We start from the raw sequence: 25,207 nt of genomic DNA on the forward strand, positions 1-25,207 counted from the left end.
TTATTCAATACATAAGAAATTAAGCTCAAATGCCAAAGGTACTTGGACCCAAGAATCACATGGTAAAGACTAAGCAAATAATCAAATAAATGAGATGGAAGTTTGTAACAGTAATTGCTAAAAAGTTATGTTATGGGAGAATGTAACAGACCTATCCTAACGGATAGATACCGAAGGAGGTGACCTGGAGCTGAGATCTGAGATTACTAAACCAACCTGTAGAGAAATAATGTATCAGCACATGGCAATAAATGATCCTCCTGTGGATGGAGGGACCTCAAAGGATTTGGAGGAACTAAACGAAGGTAGGGGCCAGGTTACATAAGGCCTAATATATAAGCCACTTTAAGAGCAATGGGAGCTCTTTAGAGGTTTTTAGCAGGAAGCGACACAATGAGATTTCACAGTATTCAATGGACCACTGGTTTTGCTAATACTGGGGAAGGCAGTAATTGCAGTCTTGGGAAGACTTCTTAGGAAAATACTTAAGTCTAGGCAAGAGTATGATAGTACTTTGAATTAGGGAAGTGGCAATGGAGACAACATCTGAATTATTTAGGAATTTTTATTCAGGGTATTTTAAGTTCTTGCTACCCTACCTGAACTTTCCTCTTGATTCTCTAATTTCCCCACTGTAATTCATAATAAATCTGAATGCATTAAACTGAAAGGACAGCATAACACCAAGATGTTATGGGTAGCATAACATATTTATATCAAAAGGATGCCTTTCCAACAGCTCCCCCTCACCCCCATACTTGTAGAAGATACACAGCTATTAGGAATGAGTGGTCATCTTATTTCATGCCACTTTATACAGTAAACATTAGATTATATTCCATTATTTCCCAACTGATAAGGCTTTCTAGATCCAAATCTTAGAAATTACAGGTGGTTTTTATTCACACTTAAGATTTATTCCAGGAAGGATTTAAGGTAGCTGGGCAGAAATAAAGGGGCATTACAGTAATTTAATTGGTTTCTTGCCAGTGATACAAATTATTAGGAATCCTTGAGAAATAAGAGTTCTACATATGAACAAGAACTAAGGTTCAACTGAGAAATTTTATACGAAAATACCCAATCCTAAAAAATACAAAGACCAGGGGGAAACGTTAATCCTCTCAAACATTTCTTTACTCTATCCCATCTTCAAAAAAAAAAAAAAAAAAAAAAAACCAAGAAGATGTTTCATTATTACAAAAGTTAGAAATTTCTCAAGTGTATTTTACTAAATCACAACACAAAAGTTCAGACAAAAAAATAAACAGAATTCAATAAATGTTTTTAGATAGTGCATGGAAAAACTCAAAAACAAAATAATGTATTTTTGTGGAGTGGATTCTACATTTACTGATATGCAAAATGAACAAAACAAAACAAACTGTTCTTATTTTATTGGTACTGCACTGCAAAGGAAAAAATTAACCAAGGGAAAAGCATTCATACAGAATTCTCATAAACAGTGTCAAGATGTCACTATGGTAGAGGAAAAGGAAACTTGCAAATAAAGTGGTATTTGCAACCAAAATTTTGGTTTTCAAAAACTCTTTCACATCAGAGAAAAGGTATTTTAATATAAACACTTTAGAGTAAAATAACTGATTTTGATCTTGCATGATTTTTACTTTATTTACTTCAAATGGAGCAAAAAAGATGACTTTTCAGGACTTGACGTTAGAAGTTGGTTTGCGAGGTTTTACTAGACATTTTTTTTTTTAAGCAGGCTTCACACCCAGTCCAGAGAGCCCAGCGTAGGGCTTGAATTCATGACCCTGAGATCAAGAGTCCAGTGCTTAACTGACTGAGCCACCCAGGCTCCCCTTATTATATTCCGAGTGATAAACTACCCAAAGTAAAAATAGGTGTTCCTGATCGTTACAACAGGGACTAAAAAAGACTGCCTCAGATTATAGTTTATTTATCATATGAATTATGAACCCTTTGAAGGAAAAGACATGTCTACAGACCCCATAATATTTATCATTACACTTTGTAAGTATAAGCTTACTCATATTTGATAAATCTACACAATATAAAATAAGTACTTTTAGCACAGTGTTTCACAAAATGTATTTTTAGGAAGGTCATGACATTTTTTCTGGCTTAAAATTTTGGCATAATCATTAGAATGTCTCATGTTCTTCCTAATCTTACAAAAACACATAAAAATTATAGCTTAAATCCAACTTTATTAGTTTCACTCCAAAAGCTCACAGGCATTTAAAACAGGTATCTGATTACCATTTTAGATAACAAAAAAATCATGAAGTACCTAGATTTTCTCAGAATTATTTAATCATTAATTAAAGAAACATTGATGCCAGAACAATATTAAGTGGTTAAGATATAACACTATTTCTGCTTTCAAAGGGCTTTTAGATACTAGGAAATAATCACATAAACGAGTTTATTTTCTACAAGTTCAGGTTATATATGACAGGGCTTGGGAAGGTATGTCAATAAAGGCTTCATAAAAGTTGACAGCAAACCGGAGTTTGTTGAGTGACCCTGTGGAAAGAAAGAAAAGGCTTGTGGGGTAAAAGGGGATAGTGTAAGGAAAGGCAGAGGTGAGCAATTAAAAGAATATTAAGTGCAATAAGTAGTTCAGTTTATTGAGCAAAGGGCTTGCGGTAGCATACAGCAGGAATGATGGTGTCTCAATCACCTCCAAGATTAAGTTACAAAAGACTGCAGCTTCTGTCTTAGGCACTCTCTTAGTTGAGCACACTCTTTCTATTGGATCATTTGCTTGGGGAAAGCCAGCTGTCTGGTTGTGAGGAGGACAAATAGGTAGTAAATGAAGAGTCCCGTGTGATGAGGAACAGAAACCTCTAGCCAACATAACTGAGCCTGGAAGCACATTTTCAAGTTGAGGTGACTGCAACCCTGAACAGCTTTCTGCAGATACGGAGCCACAATCACCCAGTAAACCAACTCCCAGATTCCTGATCCTGAGAAAAGGTAGGTCAGATTGTTTTAAGCTGCTAGGGTTTGGATAAGTAGTGATGCAGCAAGGGATAACTAACACATATATTGGTACCGAGAGTCCTCATGGTGTAACAAAAACCTAAAATGCTGGAATGGCTTTGGAACTAGACCATGGCCTCTAAGGACAGTATTAGTGAAGAAACTGTTACTAAAAGCTTCATGGCATTTTATAAGGCTGCAATGAGGGCAGAAAAGTGAGGTAGATGTTACAGGAAGGGTATCCCTGTTAGGAAGGGTACAGAAAGTTCAAGAACACTGTTACCTTTAGTTATGTGAAAAGAAGAAAATGTTACCTAATAACCTGGGTGATTTAGCTAAGGAGATTTTTAAACCAGAGAGTTGAAAAGTGCTGCCTTGTTTTTTGGCTTTATATGGTTAAAAAAAAAAAAAAAAAAAAAAAAGAAAATAGACAAAGACAAAAACAAACTAAATGAAGAACTGTTAAAGAAGAGCTGGGACTTGAGTGAGGGTTTTGAAAATGTGCAATTTCTCCACGATGCAAACAACACTAAAATTTAGAAATGGTCTCTGAGCCAGTATTAAATCCAGGGCACCAATGGAAAAAACGTGGTCTAAAACTAAGCTGAGGGAGGGAGTATAAAATCTTTTGTTAAAACCTCAGAAAGATCAAAGACTGTGCCAGACAAAAGGCCTAGTAAAGAGAACAACTCTCTTCAGATTCCCTCAAATAAGGCTTTTAGGAAGCTTAAGGGTGTGGTATCTCAGCAGCAGCTCTCGGTAGTAAAAGGCTTCTCTTAAATATATTCACGGTGTGGCATTTAACTAATGAAATAGACCCCATAAAGTACATAGAAGACCTACAAGTTTTTTTTTCTTTTTTTAAAGAATTACATATTCTGAAACACTGCCAGCTTGAACTAATGAGACAAGAAACCATACAAAATGAAAAAAGGTCTTCAGAATCCTAAAATGTTGGCAGGAAGAAAGCTAAGAAAACTCAATAACAAACATGTTCTACCTTTCATGAAAAAGAAAGGGTGCGCAGAGAGCAGAACCAAATGCCCAAAAGACAAAGTTGAGAGCCTTGGGTGAATTATACTCATGAACTGACATTCAACCAAGGAACGATCATAATTTGTGTGACTGGATTTCAGATATGCTTTGGACCAGGAACCGTCTTGTGTCTGCTACTGTCTACCCTCTGCCTCCTGCTCTGAATGGGAATGGTTTAAAGGATTTTCCTAAGCCTTACCCTGTACTGTATACTGGGTATGTGAGGGAGGGGGTGGATACTCCCCTTTAGCTTAACACGCAGAGAGAAATTTGAGTAGCTGTACTTAAGGAACGTCGGAGAAGCAACAACAGGTATCTGAAACCAATTTGGATGGGATTCTGGATTATGAGCTGATACTATAATGGGATGAGACCTGTAGCAGCTTTGAAAGGGAGAGCATTTATTCTGCATGTGGCTACTGTGGTAGTCAGCTTCCAATGGTCCCCATCTCCTGGCATTCACAACCTTGTGTAGTTCCTCCTACATTTAACTGGCTTGGTTTGTGTGACCATATATGTAACTTCCAAAGTAAGTCATAAAAGACTACTATTCTGGTCTTTTGTGCTCTCTTACTTGTGCTCTTTTTCTTTTGGATCACTATCTTTGGGGTAAGCCTGCTGCTATACCATTAGGACAATGAGGAAGCAATGGAGAAGTTCATGAGGCCTCCAGTCAGCAAGGAATTGACGCTTGCTAACAACAACTATGTGAGGGAGTGTGGAAGTGAAATTCTCCAGAGTCAGTCAAACCTTTAGAAGACTGCAGCCCTAACCAAGAGCTTTACTGGGACCTTATGAAAGACCCTCGGCCAGGATGGTTCAGAAAAGCTGCTCCTAGATTCCTAGCCCTCAAGAACTGTGTGAGATATTAAGTATTTACTGCTCTATGCTGCTAAGTTTGGGAGTGATTTATTGTGCAGCAATTAATAACTAATACAGAATTTAAGCAGGGAAGAGACTGAAAATAGAGATAAGTCAGATCATCAGAACCCAATAAACTCCACTGAAGAGTTGTTGCATTCTACTCTATCAGAAAAAGGAACAATTTAAAGGATTTTAGATATCAAAGCAACAGCCATATTCAAATTTTAAAGAGTATGCTGACAATTTTGAGGGGGTTATAAATTTGAAAACCATAGTGAGACAAATTAAGAAGCAATTATAAACCTTTCAGAATAAGGCAGACTAATCTTTTTAAGGAATTCTTAGATTGAAATGCGTAGGTTTACGTGAAGGAGCAGCCTTAAAAACTGAAAATCATTAAAGTGTACAGAACCTGTAAAAAAGTGCAGAAACCTTTTTTTTTTCAGCTGATGAATTCTTCAAAACATATTGTATACATCTTAGCATCCACTGGGAAACCAAGCCTGTATTTAAGGAGAGAAAACAATCCATTTGGTCGATATACTTGTCTACTTAAGGCCATGTTCTTTGACACCTTGCTTACTATCTCACATTCTATCATGAATACAACTATATGTGTATCAAAATTAGTACTATCAAAACACTCTATAACAAAAATCACTTGTTATATAATGGAAATTTGCTGAAAATTTTAAAACCAACCTAAAAAACACATTTCTATCCTTCAAGGATTAAAAATGAAACTAAAACAATAAACTAAAAAGATCTGTGCAGTTACTGCATAATAAGGCACCATGCTAAAAACTTTACACAAGATCTCAATTATACCAGACTTGGGGTTAAGTAGGACAACCAGAACTTGAAATAAAACCTAACTCCACTGCTCATGTTTTGAGCCCAGTAGAGTAGCTATTTTCAATCCTATCAGATCCAATGCTCCCTCTTTTCAAATTCCTTCACTATTCTGCTTTCCACATTTTTCAAATATTCAATCCAAGAACCTACTGCAAAACAAAGTAGAAATAAAAGGAAAGTAATTTACAATCAAATATGTGTTTCAACATGTAAATTCTTGGGGTATGTACCTAGGAAGACAAAATGAAGCAATCACAGATGCTACATGTCTACAAAGAATCACTGTGAATGTGACAGTTAAAAAAAAAAACAGAGTTTATGCTTTAGGTCTGTTGATTCAAATACTACAAATGATGTTGATGAAGTTATTTCCAAAATGGTAACAACTCACTACAAAAGTTCTAAACAAAACACAGTATAATATTCCCTTATTTTATATACTAGTAGCAATCCTAGAAATGTTAGTATATATAAAAACTGTACAAAAACACTTTACATTTAGGTCCTAGACTCAGAAAATTTACAAGTGGAAATTTCACCTACTAGGATGTTCTGTGGGATAGTCAAAAGTCCCATGGGCAATTCTTTGTGTTGCAGGACTACTCTTTGCATGATGGAACTCATACTGTTCCTGACCCCAAGACCATCTCCCCAAAATTGTGACACTCAAAAGCATTTCCACAATCTTCCAGGATATCCTGAAGATGAGAGAATAGTATAGTCCCGGTGGAGAACCACGCAGAGAAAGGAGAGTTCTCAGATACTCAATAACAACCTCAAATATCCACTTGCTGGATCCTGAAACAAGCATACTGTACCCAAATCCTTTATTGTAAAGATATTTACAGGCATACCTCATTTTATTGAACTTCACAGGTAGTGTGTTTTTTATAAATTGAAGGTTTGTGGCAACTCTGCACAGAGCCAAGTGTATAGGCCTCATTTTTTCAACTGCATGTGCTTACTACTATCTTTGTGTCACAGTTTGGTAATTCTCACAATATTTCAAAAATTTTTTCATTATTATATCTGTTATGGTGATCTGTGATCAATGATTATGACTCAATGAAAGCTCAAATGATAGTTAACGTTTTTTAGCAATAAGGTATTTTTTAATTAAGGTATGTACTTTTTTTTTTGACATCTTATTACACACTTAATAGACTCCAGTATAGTGTAAACCTAACTTTAAATGCACTGGGAAACCAAAAAATTCATTTGATTTGCCTTGTTCCAGTATTCACGTTATGCAAGACCTGGAACTGAACCCACAGTATCTTTGAGGTATGCCTGTATATAACTGCAGCAGGAGTGATAGATATTCCTTGGAGTTCCTCAAGCAGCCAGTTTCTACCTAGTGGGGATGCACATTCTTCAGGCTATCACACCATATGTAGCTGCAGGAATGGCTCATATAGATCAGATATCTACTAGGAAGGTATCCTGAACCGTTTGTGCATCTGAAGTTGGCTGGATAAACCTCTTTGCCAACAGAGTCCAAAACTTAATAGCATTTCCCTGGCTCTTATCATCACTCTGACCTCACCATCACCTAATGTGATCCAATCTTCCACACTTCCTTGCTTTCCCAAACTCTTCCACTCAGTTATCTAGAATAGAGATATCCTCTTCATAAAAGTCTCAAATTTCTTTCATTGTTCCCTCAACTTCTTGCCCTGACTGAAGCCTGGCGGTGTCTTCCTGAAATAGTGCTCCCTATAGCCCTTTTAAGAAGAAGCTATTTATTTTCCCATGTCCAACTTACTTAGAGGTGGGTTAAGTATTCATTCTCCTTGCTTTCCACCACCAATCCCATACCATTTCTTTGTTCTCCTTTCAAAAATCATAACCCCCTCAGAAATTCAGAACATCATTCTCCCCAAAGCTGTCATACACACTCTCTTGGTCGAGTCACAGAGCTTCCAGTCTTGTTCTCAACTACTACTAACTACACTTCTGCCATCATGACCTTCTCACCCACATTGATCTTTTTCTGTGTTCCACCTTAGCCACCATTCCTGTGATTATATTCTAGCTCTTGCCTTCACTAGTAACTGTGCCACCTCTGACATCCAAAATCAAGCGTCTCACTTTTTAACCACCACCCTCATGATTTAGTTCCACCTATTCCAGCAGTTGCCTCCCACAAAACCTTTTATGCCAATGACTCCTACCACTTCTCCACTATTCATCAGCTTCTTGATATCTCCTTTCCCTGCTCACCCAGTTTAGATTCCATGGTCTATCATGACAATCTACCTCACTAATCTTCTCATCCCTCTCTTCTTCCTTTGTACTTGTTGGGCAAACATTAACGCCCCAAAACCCCTATCATATACCTACTTGGTGCTTGAACTCAATTTTAATGCTTGCATTCAACTGCTGAAGTGAGCTGACAGGTCTCACTTTAAATGATCACAAATATTGAGCCCTCAGCTCACCCATCAATCACACCACATTTCTCTAGTAAGTCAGCTTTCCCACACATACCTTCATCTGTCTTAAGGTCCCACCCCCCTCTGAGGTGATGACCTCACCTCATACTTCACAGAGAAAATAGAATCATAGAAAAAATTACCTCATTCTCCCACTGTCAATTCTAACAACTGAACTGAGTTTTTTTTCTCACATCTGCCTTTTTTCTTACTTTTAAAGAGGAAGAAGTATTTCTGCTCTAGTTAGCGACCAACCCCCTCTATGAAATTGATCCAAGAGAGACAGTTTTAAGGAAATAGTTTTTAGGAACAAAGTCCCCAGTGGAAGAGGGGATAGGATTATTTTATCCTTTTTAACAACATCATTCCAACTATTACACTAAGTCTACTATTTATAATGACTCTTTTAACATTTTGGTCTACTAATTCTATTACCTGGGTTACTTCTGTGTCTTCCGTATTTTTTCCTTAGTCGTTAGTTGTATGTTCCAGCTTCTTTGCATACCTGGTAATTTTTTTATTGGATGCTAAACACTAAGTTTTATGTTGTAGGATCTTTTAGTATTCTTTTGAATATTTTTCAGCATTATTCTGGGACACAGTTACCTGTAATTAATCTGATCCTTTTGAGAATAGTGTTTAATCTTTGTTAGGCTGTATCCTGAACAGTCTTTAGAGCTAATTTGGCCCTAAAACTAAGGAAATAACTCTTCTGAGAAATCTTACCTGATGCCCCATGTTATTAGGATGTCTTTCCACTCTGGCTAGTGAGAACACAACACATTCCTAGTCCTGTGTGAGCTCCCAGGACTGTCCCTCCTACTTCTTTACAGTTGCTTTTTTGCCTCAGCCTTCAAAGTTTCCTCAGACAGGCTCAGATCAGTTTTCAGCCACCCTCAAGGGAATCTCTGGAGCTCTCTGTGCGTGTCTGATACCCTGACCTGAAGCCACTTCAGCTTCCCCAAACTCTGACTTTTCTCTCTTCCAACTCAAGGAGGCTGTCAGTCAGGGTCTATTTGGGATCTCCTCCACATATGCTCGAAGCCTGGAAACTAGGTGGGTAGAGATGGGGAAACTGAGGACTAGCTTTGCTTCCCTCATTTATTTCCTACCTTCCCTTTGTGTCTGCTGAAACTTTGTAACTCATTTTATTTTTTAAATTAATTACATTTACACCCAATGTAACTCATTTTTAAAAGAAATCATTTATTGATCTCCCAGCCTACTTCAGCCACTGTCCTGTTTTTTCTGTTCCTTTTCATAGCAGAACTATTGCAAAGCATCGTCTACAACTGCCATGATTCTTTTATCTCTCATTATTTCTTCTATCCTCACTGGGCTTTCCTTCCTACTTACTCCACCAAAATAGGCCAATGGCACACATGTAATCAAATTAAACAATCACTTTCCCCTACTCATCTTCTCAGTGGACACAGTTAACCAATTTCCTTTCTTGAAACACTTTGATAATTTTCTTCCTACTTCTTTAATAGCTCCTCCTTTAGCTGAGCCACAAGGCACAGCTTTAAAAGCCATCTCCCAAAGACTTGCCAATTTATAGCACCAACCCATGACTTTAAAATATTACATACACTTCCAGTGCAGACTGTTCTAATTCACCACACTCTTACATATCCAGTTAAATATGGACAAGAGGCACTTCAAACACATCCATTCTTTCTGTATCCTCCCTTCTCTGTCCCTATTTCAGTAAGTGGCCTAATCACCCTACCATCCAGGTGCTCAAGGTAAAAATCAAGAGTTAATCCTTGATTCTTTCTCTCCATCTAATACATTCAGATCCACCAGCAACTTCTGCTGGTTCTACCTTCAAAATATACCTCAAATCCATCCATTTCTCTTTATCTCCACTACCACCACCCTAGTTAAAGTCACCAACTCTCATTCTTGCTCAATATGCCTCATTCTCCCATATGATAGCAAGAATAATCTTGAAAAACATGACTTCAGATCATGGCACTCCTTTGCCTGAAATTCTCTAATGGCTTACTTCATTTCTGAACAATCCAAACTCCTTGTAGTAGCCTATAATACCTTACCAGATATAGACTCCTGACTATCGTTGGGTCCTCAGTCAGAGGACCTTTTTTCATTTTGCCCTAGTCATATTTGCCTTCTATTCCTACCTCATATTCTCTGCATCTGTGGGTCTCTCTGCCCGGAATGTTCTTCACCCAGATTTTCAAAGGGTTGGCTCATTCCCACCATTCCAGGTTCAGATCCAACCTTCCTTGACCATCTCTGCCAAGAAAACTCTATCTTCCTCCTTCCATCTGAAATTAACTTGTTCCACTGCCACATAAGAGTTATAGTTTTTACTTTCATTTGCCTTTTTTGTGTTTCCCCATTATAGAATTCATTCAATGAAGCAAATATTGAACACTTACTACATGCCAGGCACTCTTTTGGGTGCTGAAAACACATCAGTGAAATAAAGCAAGACAAAAATTCCTGCCCTAATACAGCCTATATTCTAGAATGTAAGATCCATGAAAAAAGGAACCCTGTTTGTTCAGTGTTGTAACCATGGGAACTATAACAATCCTTGCCTCAAAGCGAATGCACAAGTATTTGCCACAAAAGTGATTGAAAATGGGCTAATCTACATTTTCTCAGTCTGTGTACAACATACCTCATCTCAAATATCTCCACCTATCTATTAGAATAATGATCAAATTCTTGTTTCAGACTTCAAAACAGCCATATTTATATTGTTTCCCTTTAGACTCTTACAGGTGAAACACAAATTTGCAACCACAACTACACAATTCTGGCTCTAATTTCAAATTCTCATAACAATAAAAGCTTTGTGACTACAGCACCCGTTTATGTTCTTTAAATCCTTTACAACTTGTGAGTCTTTCTGGACTAAACTGGAACCAATTATCCCTGCACCCAGACTACCTTTATTTCCATGTAAATTATGTTTATATAATATGCAAATGAAATTATTAACTAATTCAAGATTGAATGACTATTCTGTAAACAGATAAAATACTTCTGGAAACAGACCATAATATACTCATTACAACAGGAAATTACTATAGCCTTACTTCACTTTGCAGTTAAGAAAACCTGGGTGAGTGGAAGCAGGTGTGCATACACTCAACTGTCGGAAGCTGCACGAGGCCTTGAGTCTAAAATTGGTTTTCCTGGGGCACCTGGGCAGCTTGGTTAAGTGGCTGACTTCGGCTCAGGTCATGATGTCATGGTTCGTTGGTTCGAGCCCTGCGTCGGGCTCTGTGCTGACAGCTCAGAGCCTGGAGCCTGTTTCAGATTCTGTGTCTCCCTCTCTCTCTAAGATAAAATATTTTTAAAGATATAAAAATAAAATTGTCTTTCTCAAATTATTACCCAAATTTAAAGGCACACTTTTGCAACTACATACAATGCTACAAGGACAAAGAACATATCTAACACATTCATATGGGATAATCCCAAATACAAGGGATTGTGTAAATGTAAGTAAGCCACAAAAGCCAAAATACATTTTCTCAGAGAATATACAACTGCTACTTGTGGTTCTAAAATACTGAAAATAATTCATCCCAATATATAAAAAAATTGAAACTATTAAATCATTGATGGGATGTTTTAAATCTCACATTATCTTTACCCCTGGATTCACTCTAAGGCCATGTCATTTCAGCCAGAACTCTATACTGAAGTGAATTCAACCAAAATGATCTGCTTCAGTAATCTGTTAACAAAATTCAGCAAACTTGTCACCATGCATTAACAGAAGCTGACCCAAACCTTTCAAAGAACTGATTATATCCCCATTCATCAAAGCTACAACTCAAATAATGGGTCATAATAGATTTAACTACATGTTTTTGTTTTTCATCTACCTACTACACTGGGGTTGGTGGATGAAATTCACTTCATATATATTTAAAGGTATAAAGTTGGGTCTCCACTATGTTTGAAACACTCAATAACTCAAAATCGTTCCCTATAATCGCAGGCTTTAAGTTACATAAACTTGATCAAGACCTGCCAAAATTTACAAATGTGTTGCAGACGACAAAGCTTCAAGCAACTCATTGAAAGTAGTTCTAGCAACTTACTTAAAATATTTGAATCATTTCTCATCGATTTCCCAATAAATTGATATATTCTTACAAAAAATTTACAAAACACTAATGTAAATCATACTTTGAGGGTTCAAAAATTTACTTTAAAAAGTAAAAGACATACTCTACTCCTGTCTTTGTATTTCATATTTTCATACCACTTTGCACTTAGAAGCTCACAACTCATTTCACTCCCAAATTACAATATAAAATTCTCTTTTCCTTGCTGGTTATCTTAAGAAGCAGAATTACAAACTATGTCTTCATCCCATGGTATTACTGTTACTTTTAAAATGCTATCTTTTGGGGGTGCCTGGGTGGCTCAGTTGGTTAAGCCAACTGAGATCTTGGCTCAGGTCATGATCTCATGGTCAGTGAATAGGAGCCCTGCATCAGGCTCTGCGCAGGGCAATGTCAAGCCTGCTAGAAATTCTCTCTGCCCCTCCCCTGCTCAAGAGCATGAGCATGCACATGTGCTCTCTATCAAATAAATATACATTTAAATGCTAGCTTTTGCTTTAAAACTGCTGTTTAACCAACCGCCAAGAAATACCCTTAACTTTTTAGGAAAACTGAATCATATATATTAGATTCCAAATCTTTCTATCTTTCATCTGTTTTTACTACCGTGATGTAGTAGTATGCAAAATATAAAACTAAAACCTAGTTTTTAGGACTGTTGGTTTAATACTTAAATCTAGCCACAAATTCATGAACCTGTGAATACAGATTATTCTTCGTTTACAAAATTTGGCTACCTTACATTTAGACAGTATTTTTAATTAAGTACTGTTGATTAAAAGAAAGAAATGGTAGTTCAGCACAAACTCCATTACAGATCACAAAGCCTCTACAAAACATGGTAGATACGTAAGCCTGTCAGTTTTCATTACCATTGTTTTATAAGAAAATGAACTCTAAGTTCAAATGGTATTAATCCAAAATTTTAAATATCAAGTAGTACACTGAAACAAGAGCTCTTTAGGCACCTAGGAACCATAGTTTTCAAGAAGTTCCTTTTGTTCCTTTTGTAGTTAAGAGTAGTCTCTTCCTTAAGCCAATTAAGAAAGAAAGGGGGGGGGGGGTGGTGGAAAAGAGTCCTCTCTTCCTGAGTTGCCTATAGCTAAGGATAGAATTATCCTTCTTCTAATAAGTCTATAGAATTGTCATACTAATAAAACCAAAATGACTTCACTTGAAATTTCTAGGAGAGTTAGTAGCCCTTAATCTTGAGCTTTCTGCTCCAATTTGTTACCAATGCTTTGAGAAACTGATGGACAAATATGAACTTTTCCCCTAGAAAAATATACCATCACAAAATTTTATATGCATATCATGGGAATTCACTACTTCCAGAATCATTTCCATGCAGTCCTTAGAACTTAGAAATTTCTTAAAAATATCTTGGTTGGGGGGGGGCCTGATTGGCTCAGGCAGTAGAGCATGTGGGTCTTGATCTTAGGTTCATGAGTTCAAGCCCCATGCTGGCCATATAGCTTACCTAAAAAAATAAATTAAAAAAATATCTTCAAGTAGAAATTGGACACTAAATTTTACTATTGCTTCTCAATTATCTTTGATTTTAAATAGACTAGTTATTGGCTACTTAATGCAAAAAAAAAAAATTCTCGAGTCCTTTCTAATTCAAACTATTTGTAAAAATTAAACTTTGCTTCTACTGTAACTGAGATTTCACATATTTTTCTTCACTTCCAAGAAAGAAGGAAGAAATCTAATTTTACAGCTCCAAATACAAGGACTAAAAAAATCTTAGTTCATAAAATTTTAAAGGGAAAAAAAGATTTTTGGTTTATTTCAAAAAATGAGAAAACATTTAAATTGATCATTTAAAATAGAAAAACTAGACTTTTATCAATTTTTGAAAATGTAACACTTATTTTTCCTCATTTCAGAGATATATACATATTTCCAATTTATCCCTAATTAAAAACAAACAAAAAACCCATCCACTTTATAACTAGTCCTTAACTTGGATCTAGTAACATTATATACAGGACCTAATAATGGATGGTAGTTCTAAGAGGAGAGAAAGGCAGGTGTATGAGACCATTTTGTCCAGATAGAACCCAATTAAAACAAGGTGCTGGATTATAATGGCTAGACCCTACTTCCAACAGTCTCAAAGATAGCTGTGTAGGGTAGTATCAATTACATCACCTATTCTACCCAAATCAGACTAGGTAATAGGAGTAGAAAGGTTAACTCTCCACTCATAATAGAGCCACAACACCCTGGACATCCCAATGAAAAAGTTACACTATAGGAACCAGGTAGTTCCAATTTATTATCACTTTAAAACCAATGTTTTCAGAATGTCTTTCCTAGCAGAATTACACTTTAATGTAAAGCTCCAATTCTAACCAACATAAACCAATTTTATTAAAAACACACCAATAGTACCAACATCTTGCAAAGTTATCCCTTCAATTAAAAGAGAAGCCGTGGCACTAGACTTAGTATTTCAACATTCCTAACTTCAAAGTTAAGATCTCACATTTAAGATTATAATCTTAACAAAAATGTTAAAATATTATAATGGCACAAACATCTGCCCTCTCAACTTATCCCAATTTTTCTTTTTTAAACCCAAAGGGACTCATTTATGTCATTTTAGAACTGACAGTCTATTGACTTCCTATTTGAAAATTACTTCTGTAATTCATCAACTCCAAGACTTCATCAAATGTTTTTTTTTTTGACTTAGCAAGCTACAATGTATGACAGTGTACCAATTTAAACATTTAATCCCTAAACATCTAAGACTCAGTCAAGTTCTTCAATTTATTACAATTTGGAGTTATTTTTCAATCCAACTACACTAATAAATAACAACTAAATTCTAAAATTGAGTAAAGTCACGGGGGTGGGGGGAGGATTTCTACTTAAAATTGTTTCTTAAAAATTAAGAGGCATGCCCAATTGTGTTCAGCTTATATTATTAAAATTGGTTAAATAGGAGTACATTAATAAGTTTTATTTTCTCAGTGGTAAGACCTAGAATTTGTCTGTCCTTCACCACAGAAACAAAATATGGTAACAATTACCAGACAGTTCACATGACAATACTGCAGATACATTTTGATCCTGAAATGCTTTCTTAATCAGGGGGTATATACAAAACTGTCATCTAAATCTGCCCCATCTTTCATGATCAACATACCATTATCTTTTTTTTAGCTAGACCCTCAATATCCAAGGCAAAAGTTTGTTTTAACCATTCACCTTTACAAGTACATCATGCTTCAACAAATTATCAAAATATTTTTGTTTTTCTAAAGTTAACTCAGAATTCAATTATTTCTATGTTTAGCCTACATTTTCAATATTGTGTAGCATGCTATTTTCAATATTGTGACTTATATGGCCTACTACTACTGACAACATGAACCAGGACTGTACAGCAGCAATTTACTTGGTAGTGCTTACATCCTTTTATTAAATTCAGTATCTATTCTTGATGTCTATGCTTCACTGATCATAGTTTTGGCTGCATGTAAATTGAAACAAATTCTAAACAGATGATGGAAAAAGGTAGCTTAAAGGAAAATAAAAATCCCTCACGTTCCTCAGAGAGACTGCACATGTTACTAATGATATCCATCCATTGCACTATAAGATGTCAAAATTATTTCCGTGAACAAAATTATCTATAAAGTTTAACAAACATTGATACTTTAGTTGAGTTCAGCTCGGAGTTCAGGTTGTAGCTCGAGTCTGTCCAAAATACTCAGAAGCAAGACTTAACTAAATGTCTAACATGTCCTGTAGTGCTACCTTGCTTTTATAAAGCATCTCCCCACCTTCCCTGGCTGCAAAACAAGAACTACAAATTAAATTCCAAGGCAGTATAACACCAACACCCCAACTTGAAAGTATGATCTGTAAAACTTAGAAACAAAAATAAAACCAAAAGACAAGATTCTGCAGTCACAAGCACTTTAATTTTTAAAAACAAATCACTTATTAAAAAATAAATGGCACCAATCTACTCTAAAGTTGACACAAATAAAATAAATTGAGAGGTTCTGTCTGATAAGTGCTGAAAGTCAGTGCTACACCAGACAATCTCAACTACTACATGCACTTATCACTTATCTGTAAAGTTAGACTTAAAACACTACTCTCAAAAATAACATTCAACTGTCAGAACTATTTTACTTTAAAAGGTTAAATAACCCAAACAATTTGAAGAACTTTATTTTCAAAATCAACATTACAGAGCATAATTTCTACATTTAAAATTCTTACAGTACCAAATAGAAGTATTACAGTACAATTTTCCACAACAAAATTGTAGCACACAAATCTTGCGACTCCTTGATTTCCTTGAACTGTCAATACGCTGCACCCTGTTTAAATGGCTGTACCTGAAAACCAAAGTATGCAATTCCTTAGGATTAGAAGTCATCAAGCTATACTGTCAAGAATCTGGGGAAAATGAGAGGAAGATTCTATTATCCTTGTGTCTCAACCCAGTTTCCACAACAAGGTAAAGCCATAGCTATGATAAAATGTCTATTTGCTGTAAATAGTTAAATACTGAAACCCACCCGATATAAAACATCTGAATGTGAAGATTTCTGTAAAATGAACTCACTCAACTTTAGTTCGGTTATCGATAAGTAAGGACCCTCTTTCGAAATCTAGATCTATAAAACATCTTCTTAAATTGGGTCGTTTCTTCCCCTATGTTGAGAAACCAGAAAGAAGGCAGACTTACACTTAAAAAAAAAAAAAAGCTATTAATAAAGTTACAGGCTTTAGAAAAGCTACGTACTCCAAAATAAGTCTGCAACATAGTCTCAAAGATCAAAGAAAAAGTCAGGGATAGACAGTAGTTTATTACCCTCCGACTAATTAGAATTGGGGAGGAATGAATGCAAAAGTCCCAAAGATACGGAAAATGAATCTTATCTTCTATAAAAGTCATCCGAGCAAACACGCAGTACTCTCAACACTCTGTTGCAGGGGGTAAAAGGAATACAAGGCTCACAGACCTGCTGTCAACATTACATGCCCCAGTGAGGCTCCCCGTGGGGGCCGCACAGAGCCCAGCCACCTTTCCAGGCCATCGGGAAGCGAAATTCCCCCACTGTGCACGGAACCTGCGCTCCCCAGCGCCCGCAGCGCGCGAAGGCCGAGGTGGCCCTAGAACGCCACCCAGCGGCCTGCCGGGAGGGCTGCAGGCGGGTCCTCCGCGGCTCCCGGCTCGCCGCACCCCCACCGCCACCCAAGCCCGTTCCCCTCTCCGGATGCACAAGGCCCAACCCAAGAACTAAGACCACAAAATGGCTGCCGGCAGCTTCGTCACGTGACCCCTTTGTGCCTTTCGGGCTCCCGAACTCCGCGGGACCCGGGTACAAGTGGCCGGGGTCGGCGGGTGGCCTTAGAGGGGGCCCCGCCGGGCCGCGGCGGCCGGGGGTCGAGGCCGGGGGAGGCGGGGTAAAGGCCCGGCCGGCGACTGAGGGTCGGCGGCGAAGAGAAGATGGCGGCCATTTTGTGTGGGTATGCTGCTCCGCCGCCGCCGCAGGCAGCAGAGGGAGCGGGGCCTGGCGCTGGGTCGGACAGGGGAGTTAACACGTACCGACTCCTCTTCCTTCTCCATTCCGGTGGGCATCTGCGGCACGGCCCGGTTTATCGAGGCGTATTCGTGCAGGTCGGGCAGATCCTCACAGCGGAAAACCGGCAGCGGCTTCGAGGCGTCTAGCGCCCGCGCCCGAAACGACAGTTTACTCATCTCAGGCGCAGCAGATACCTCTCCGCTCTGGGGAAACGGCCCCGGCCAGCGGGATCATGGAGAACCGGGGGTTCGGTCCCCACTCGCCTACCGCTGCCGGGGACTTGAGGGGCGGAGCGCAGAGCCCGCCGTCCGGGCACTAACACCAGCCGGGAGGGTGGGAGGCTGTGCCGCTCCGCTCCTCTCTCGCTCGCTCTCTTCAATACGCCATGGCCAACATGGCGGACATTAAAACTCCACTGTGCGCTCTTCAGCCAACCCCAGCCATTCCCCACACTGCATCGCGCAGCGGCGCGGGCACGCGGGGGGGGGGGGGGAGCGCGGGCTCGAGGCCGGGCGCCGGCACGGAGCGCGCGTCCCGCCAACCCCCGGCGCCCGCCGGCCTCGCTGCTCGCGGCCCCCACCCTCCGCAGGCCCGGAGGCGGACGGGCGGGACGGGGCCGACTGGGCGCTCGGACGCCGGGAGCCGACGCCTCGATCCTCCTGTTCCTTCTTACAGCGCACACGCTCACTTTCTCACGCTCGCTCCCTCCCCGCGCCGTTTTCTGACAGGCAAAGGTGCAGGCAAACTCCCCAGCCGCAAGCCGGCTTAGCGAAAGGCAACGGCGGGAGAATTGCGGGGTGGTGCTATTACTCGGGGGTGGGCGGGCTCGGCACCTGTCACCCCCGCCAGCGGCCAGCGCAAGGGGCGGGGGCGACTCTGGGGGGCCAAAGCCGCCCTCGGTGGGGGTTAGGAGGGGCGCTCCAGACGGCGCTGCGCACCGATGGCAAATTCAGTGGGTGAATGCATGTCTTAGTTATCGCGGCTTTTTAGGTCTTTAAAACAAAAATACAAACGAAATTAGGGGCAAGATAATACTTTGGGTGAACTTTTACCAGCGATTATTTTTGCGTCTAATGAAATTCTGGATTATAATATTTGACAGGCTCCGCAGCAAATCTTTGGTCAGTTCCCATCCACTGAACTCAGTATAAACCGTACGCATCCTTCTCCGCTCCAAAATAGGTCTTTTTTTAATCTTGCATTTTATGTACCCATATTCACACTTTTATTGTAATTGAAGCAAAAGGAGTTCTTATCGGGCACTATGCCCTTAAGGGAAAAAAAAATTTTTAAACGACCTACTTCAGGATTGCACAGCCAATTCATTATATGTAGCTCATGATTTTGTTTGCACTGAAGGAAAAAGCTGCTTCTATGACATAGTCATGGGTTCACACTTATCATTTGTTCTCTGAAAAACTTTATAAGATTGAATCTTATAAAGCCTTATGAGCCTGTAGTGCTCCTGCCAAATCAAGACAGGAAAAAAAGGGGAAGAACTGATATATTAATTTTTGGTTTATATTATACATGAAACTAGGTATCCAGAGAGCTCCTTCCGGTGGCATATTAAACAAAAACCAGAAAGACTGTTAGGGTGGGTTTAGTAGGTTTGGCAGCAAAATTTCAAACGTTCACTGAGATAGAAAAAGGTTTTATAAGTCTGCTTTTCTCCCTGGGGCCACACAGTAAAAATAATCACAATTCTTAAATACTGGGTTGGACGGGAACTGTTAACTTGCTTAAGGCACATAGGAAACTGCTATCTTCCAGGCTGGTTTAGCTGCACTCTACCAGGTGGGGAGAAGAAGAGGAACACACAGACTCCAGTTCTCAAAAATTACCCTAAAATTCTCATACTGACAACTTACCTCTGGGAGGCAGAGGGACTTTCATCCACATTTTCTATACTAATGCTGTGCATTTATTCAATGAGCAAACATTTATGAGCCCTCGTGGCCTTCTAAGTATGCTGCTGATGACTTATCACTGGCAGAGCTCAGAGCTCGAGCAGAAGGACCTGTAGATGAAAACTGCCACACCTGAAGTAAGTGTTATAATGAAAGCACAGGCTATTGTGGGAACAGGCAGGAGTGGCACCCAATCCATAGGCAGTGGCTCTAATGAAAGCATTCAGGGAAGGTTTTTTTGGAGGAGATGATATCTGAGTCAAAATTGTGTAGGATAAGTATGAGTTAACCTTGCCAAAAAAAACAAAAACAAAAAAAAAGAAGAGAAGTATATTAGGCAAGAGAAGCAGCATGTGCAAAGAATTAGCCACGAGAGCCCGTATCATATTCTGGGAGCCTCAAGAATTGCCAACCACACTGTGAAATAGACATCTCTGTAGCCAAGTTTAAGAGTTCTGGTTCAATATTGGTCTAGTAGTCCTCTGCAGCCTACAATATTAGATTTCTGAAAATCCCACAAGTAGAATTCCATTGATTTTATAGAAGACTTCGTAGCACAAAGTCTTTACAGACTTTATAGAACAAAATAGGATCTTAAGTTATGAATGAACCACCACGGAAACAAATATATGTATTTTTAAACTTCATGAAAATAACAGCTTATGGATAACATTTTCTACATCCCTTATGGATACTGTACAAATCAGTTCCTTGTTCTCTAGAAATTCTAGAATCATCCTCCATGGCAGGTTCAGAGATATGCTTACAAATTAAGCTTGCCTTTTCGCAGATAATATGCCTGCTAAGTGACGTTTTCTTTTTGCAGCGACTCTCCATCCAGCTCAATGACCTGGATTTCTGACTCCCAGGTCCTACTGGGTTTTCAAGGACCCAAAGACTGGAGTCTCAAGCTTCATACTCAATTCAGTTCCCTCTCTCCTAAGGGCCAGGAGTGCAGAAATAAAGGTTCAGGCTTAAATGTAGGGAATACAAGTAAGATTCTGATAAGGGGGATACCCAGTAAACCAAATGACGAGTACTAGGCAGTATGGTGAAGTGCATTGCTATGGGAGTTCAGAAGGAAAAGTGAGTTTCACCTGGGCTGGTCAGACATCATGGAGAAGATAGCATGTGATTTGGTTCTGAAAGATGACTAATATTCCAGTTGGTAATGGCAATGAACTGGTAGAAGAAAAGGTATTCATGGGAGAAAGCAACTGTATGAACAAAACAGTGAGAGAAGGCAACTGCCAGGTGTGTGAAGGTGAGGTTTATTTGGCCAGAGTTCAGTAGAAGACTCCAACAACAAACCACGTGTGTGGTAAAACTGGTAAGCTCTTGGGTTGAGGGAGTAGGAGTAGAAAGTAAAGAGATAGAAGTTTTAATGGTAATAATAATTACTCATATCATCATGCTGAAATGTGCTTCATTTCAATTTACACCAAATACAGAAATTCTGCTGAAAACACAAGAATGTGTGAAATGCAACTGCTCTAACACTGCAGTTTGCTATATATAATAAACCTGAAGTATGGTTCTAAATTTTAGTTCATGTCCAATATGTGCCCAAGTCTTATTATTTTTTCTTTGAAACTGTATCTAGGATTTGTCTCCTTATTTCCATCCCCATTGCCTTAACCATAGTGCCAGCTCTCATCACTTCCCAATTGGAAAGTGGGAATTCATAATTATATTCATTCATTCCTTCAAGAAACCGTTATTAACCACCTACCTAACAGGAAGCTGCAGGTACTCTCTTAGTGGCTAGTGGTAACTAATAGTGGCTGGTAGAGGTTCCCTGGGTATATGAAGGACAAACTGCCCTTCAGGGCTTCATAGTTCATGCCACCCAGCCAGTGTGCCTAAATCCCCATTCCGTGGGTATCCTCCCTTCCCCAAGTCACTTATTTATATCTGCTCTTTATTTTGCCCATTAGATAAAGCCAAAAAAAATTTTTTTTTTTTGGTATGGTTGTTAAGGCCTCATAACTTTGCTTAACTCTGTCCAACATCGTTTCTCATTATTGCCTAAGACAAGCTCTTCACTCTGGCTGGTATGTCTCATAACCATCTTTAGAAATCAGCATTTTTATTCATTTTTATTCATTCCTTTTTCTCAGTTCTCCCTGACGGACAGTATATTTCTAGCTAACGAAATGCGAAATACGACCTCACAGGAATGTTTTGAAGATTCAATAAAACATTCCATGTAAATATTTAGAATGGTCTCTAGCCCACAGTAAACATTCAGTAATTATAAACTATTGTTATTATCCCTCAAAATCCAAATCAAATATCATGTCCTCCACGAAATTGTGACTACTTAATCTCTCTGGGTTCTAATTTCCTAATATGAAGAATGAGTGAGTGGTTATGTGAATTCAAAATAATTCTTCTTAAGTCTGTACCATTCTTTCTCATCTCTGAACTCCCATTACACTTCCAATCAGTAAGAATAATACCTACCATTTACTATGTGCCAGGCAATGCGGAAGTACATTTTAAATGTATTATCTCATTTAATTTTCATGAGAGTCCTCTGAGATCTGTCCTGTCATAAAGGTTGCAGAACCTGCCTATGGTCACAAAGCTGGTGATGGGCAACGCTGAGATTGAAATCCCTAGTGTCTGAATCCAGAGTGAAGCCCCCCATATCCAGGTTATAAAGTGAAGCATGGAGTGAACTACAAGTCAGAAAAAAGAGATGTTGAATGTAGCCTTCCCTTTCAAGAGGCTTGGCAATGAAGGGAGGAGAGGCAGAGACAAAGGGGTAGCTATTTGGGTCACAGATTGTGTTGTTTTTGAAAGTGGGAGAGATGTGGCCATGTTTGTACACTGAAAACAAAGAATCGTATAAATTGATTAATGTTAGAACTGTCTTCTGAGGCAGGAAGGAAGGAGGGCAAGAATGGATGGTGATGCAAAGAAGTTACACTCTCTTTGATTAAACAATTAGATTTAAAAAACCATGATGCCAGTTTTGCTAGCAGGAGTCTAGATTCTTCATTCCTTCAAGCATTCAACAAATATTGATTGGATGTTTACTAAGAACTAGGTAAAACAGTTTGTGCTGCAGAACAATGATAAACAAGACATGATCCCTATAGCCTCATAGAGTTAATAATAAAGTGAGATATTGCTTTTACATTTAATTGAGAAAAAGTGAAATTAATTTCTTTAAAATGTGTGAATGCATAATAATGATCTCAACATGAGAAAATGATATAGAGCTATAAGGGAGCATTGTGCAAAAGCACTAAATTTTCACTTAAAGTTATTTTTCCTAACTTCTGCTTCTTAGTTTCATGATAAGCTATATAAAGCAATGGCATCAAATAATTCTTCCAACGTAACATTTAGGAAAATAAAAACTGGAAATGCTTTCATGATGTGTTTTTCCCCCTCAAGGAAATATTGGAAAGTAAATATTGCAATTGTTTTGCAATGTATTTAACAGGGTGTCAAAGAAATAATATCTGAACTGATTCTTCTACAGAGTTGATTTATACATGGAATTCTGTACGGAATATTTAAGATCTATATTTGAGATAAAATATTCAGAATGTATCCAGAAATAATCTATCTCTACCTTAAAAGAATAAAGGGAAAATATTAATCTTAGCAAACTGTAGCAGGATGGACTCAAAGTTATTTCAGTTTACCTTTATCTCCAATACAAATTTTAACTGGAAAAAAAAAAAGAAAAGAAAAAGAAACACAACTCAAACAAATTGGACCTGAGAATGAATTAGAATATTTTTAAAAATTCACAAAATGGTGCCAGCAGTATTGAAATTTAAAAATTAAAAAAATAATACATCTTGTTGTGAAATATAAAATCCTAAATTTGTAGAAAATCTATTATGAACCCAGCAAGGATTTTGCCAAAATGGTCTAAATTTTCTCTGGAAAGGAAAAAGGTGATTAGGTAAGTTTAACCATTTTGAGGACTGGGCTTCCTTAATTCCCAGGTCCAACACATGATCTGAGCTTTTCTTCCCCAGTCCTAGTAGGCAGTTGATGAGACTTCTGTGGCATTATTTTAGTGAGGATAACACTAGACTACTGGATGCAGTTGGATGTGTAAGTGGGAGTTATAAACAGGAAATCATTTGAAACTTGAATAACAATTTAGTACTTTAGAGGAATGTCACACATTCCAACAATTAATTTGCCAGAAGAATAAAAGTCTGCCTTAGAAAACAAGGAAATTGAAGAACTAAAACATATATATCATATTTGGTAGTATTTATCTAAACTGAATTTTATTAAATTAGTGTTAACTCATTTAATGCAGTGAGTGGAACTTACTGACAAGACTACTGTGTACAGCCCAGGTGTTAGTCCAAGGTTGTAAGGAGCAAAGACATAAAAATGAGCAAGTTAGGAGAGAAGAGAGGAACCGGGCTGGGGGAGGAGGAGGAAAAGGGAGGGAGGGAAAGGGAATGTAGTAACCTTTTAGGTGTCTTACAGTCTGAGCACATAAAACATCCTATAGTTGAGCTTTAGTTTTACTAAGCAACATAAATAAATCAGTATGGTATAAATGGTACATAGGGTGAAGAAATGAAACTTGGAGAAAAGAGAAAAACTGTTCATGAAGTAGAAATTCATATTGGAAGGTTTATATCAAATTTATTAGTGGGTGGTAGACAAAAAACAAAAAAGATTGGGAAGAGGGCTTTCAAGAGAGAGACTTTTTGAGTTGCTATTATTGCTTTTATGACTCACGGCAGGAAATCATTTTCCTTTTGAAACGTGGGGCACAGAATTATCTTCTCTATCATCTAATAAGTTCGTATTAGTGAAATTAAAGTTTTACTTTCACTGTATTCTTTATGATGCGTTGAGCAACTGTTGTGCCGATTAGTTAGATAAATACTCTAAATCCAGTTTCTCCTCTCTTCCGGAGTAAGGAAGGGAAAGTGACGATTTCAACCGCAAGGACTGAGATTATAGGTGTGAAGAATGATTCATGGAGGAGGAGAAGGGCATGGAGAACAGAGCCGGAGAGATACGGACATTGAGGAGACAGCAAAGGGACAAGAGCCAGGAAAAGAACAGAGAAGGAGAGACAAGAGGCTGGGAGAAGCACAGAGAGAAGCTGGGTGAGGTCAATGTTTCAAGGAGGACCAAAAAGATTAGTGAGGAAGACCAAAAAGAATGAGGCCGTCACTGGAGATCATAGCCAGCAAGATTTCTATAGGACACTGTGGGCGGAAAATATACTCTGGTGAGTTGAGATGTGAACTGGAGGAGTCATAGGCTGAGTGGTGCCTGAAGCATGTTAATTAATCATTTACCAGGCAAGCCAAAGCCAAGTAAAATTTTGAAGTGATTTCCCAGTACTTTTTCTGTGATAGTTTTCTTGTTACTTGCCCACAGGAGTGAGAGCACCTCAAGGCCAAAAATCAGCCTAGCTTCAGGACAGAGCCAGGGACACAGCGTGGCTAACATCA

At 38.5% G+C, this 25,207-nt stretch overlaps 1 protein-coding gene and 1 long non-coding RNA gene across 8 annotated transcripts in view; both read right to left on the reverse strand.

The window, feature by feature from the left end:
* EPC1 (enhancer of polycomb homolog 1) overlaps window positions 1-25,207 on the reverse strand; it is a 105,191-nt gene that overhangs the window by 50,825 nt on the left and 29,159 nt on the right. The window contains exon 1 of one of the 7 annotated variants that reach the window (XM_023256504.2): window positions 17,862-18,229. The exons of 3 other annotated variants lie outside the window; for them this stretch is intronic. In XM_023256504.2, the coding sequence (XP_023112272.1) occupies window positions 17,862-18,014 (153 nt within the window). In that variant the 5' untranslated portion in view covers window positions 18,015-18,229. Of the gene's footprint in view, window positions 1-17,274; window positions 17,425-17,861; window positions 18,240-25,207 lie in introns of those variants that run through there. 3 more of the 7 variants (XM_023256505.2, XM_045061105.1, XR_006600415.1) reach the window with 3 other exon arrangements.
* On the reverse strand, window positions 2,173-8,586 carry LOC123386494. Its single transcript, XR_006600416.1, has 2 exons — window positions 5,302-8,586; window positions 2,173-2,511 (listed from the first exon to the last, which is right to left on the reverse strand). It is a non-coding gene; the product is annotated as an uncharacterized LOC123386494 (long non-coding RNA).

The sequence above is a fragment of the Felis catus genome, chromosome B4 (assembly GCF_018350175.1).
Source record: "Felis catus isolate Fca126 chromosome B4, F.catus_Fca126_mat1.0, whole genome shotgun sequence".
Classification (NCBI taxonomy): Eukaryota; Metazoa; Chordata; class Mammalia; order Carnivora; family Felidae; genus Felis; species Felis catus.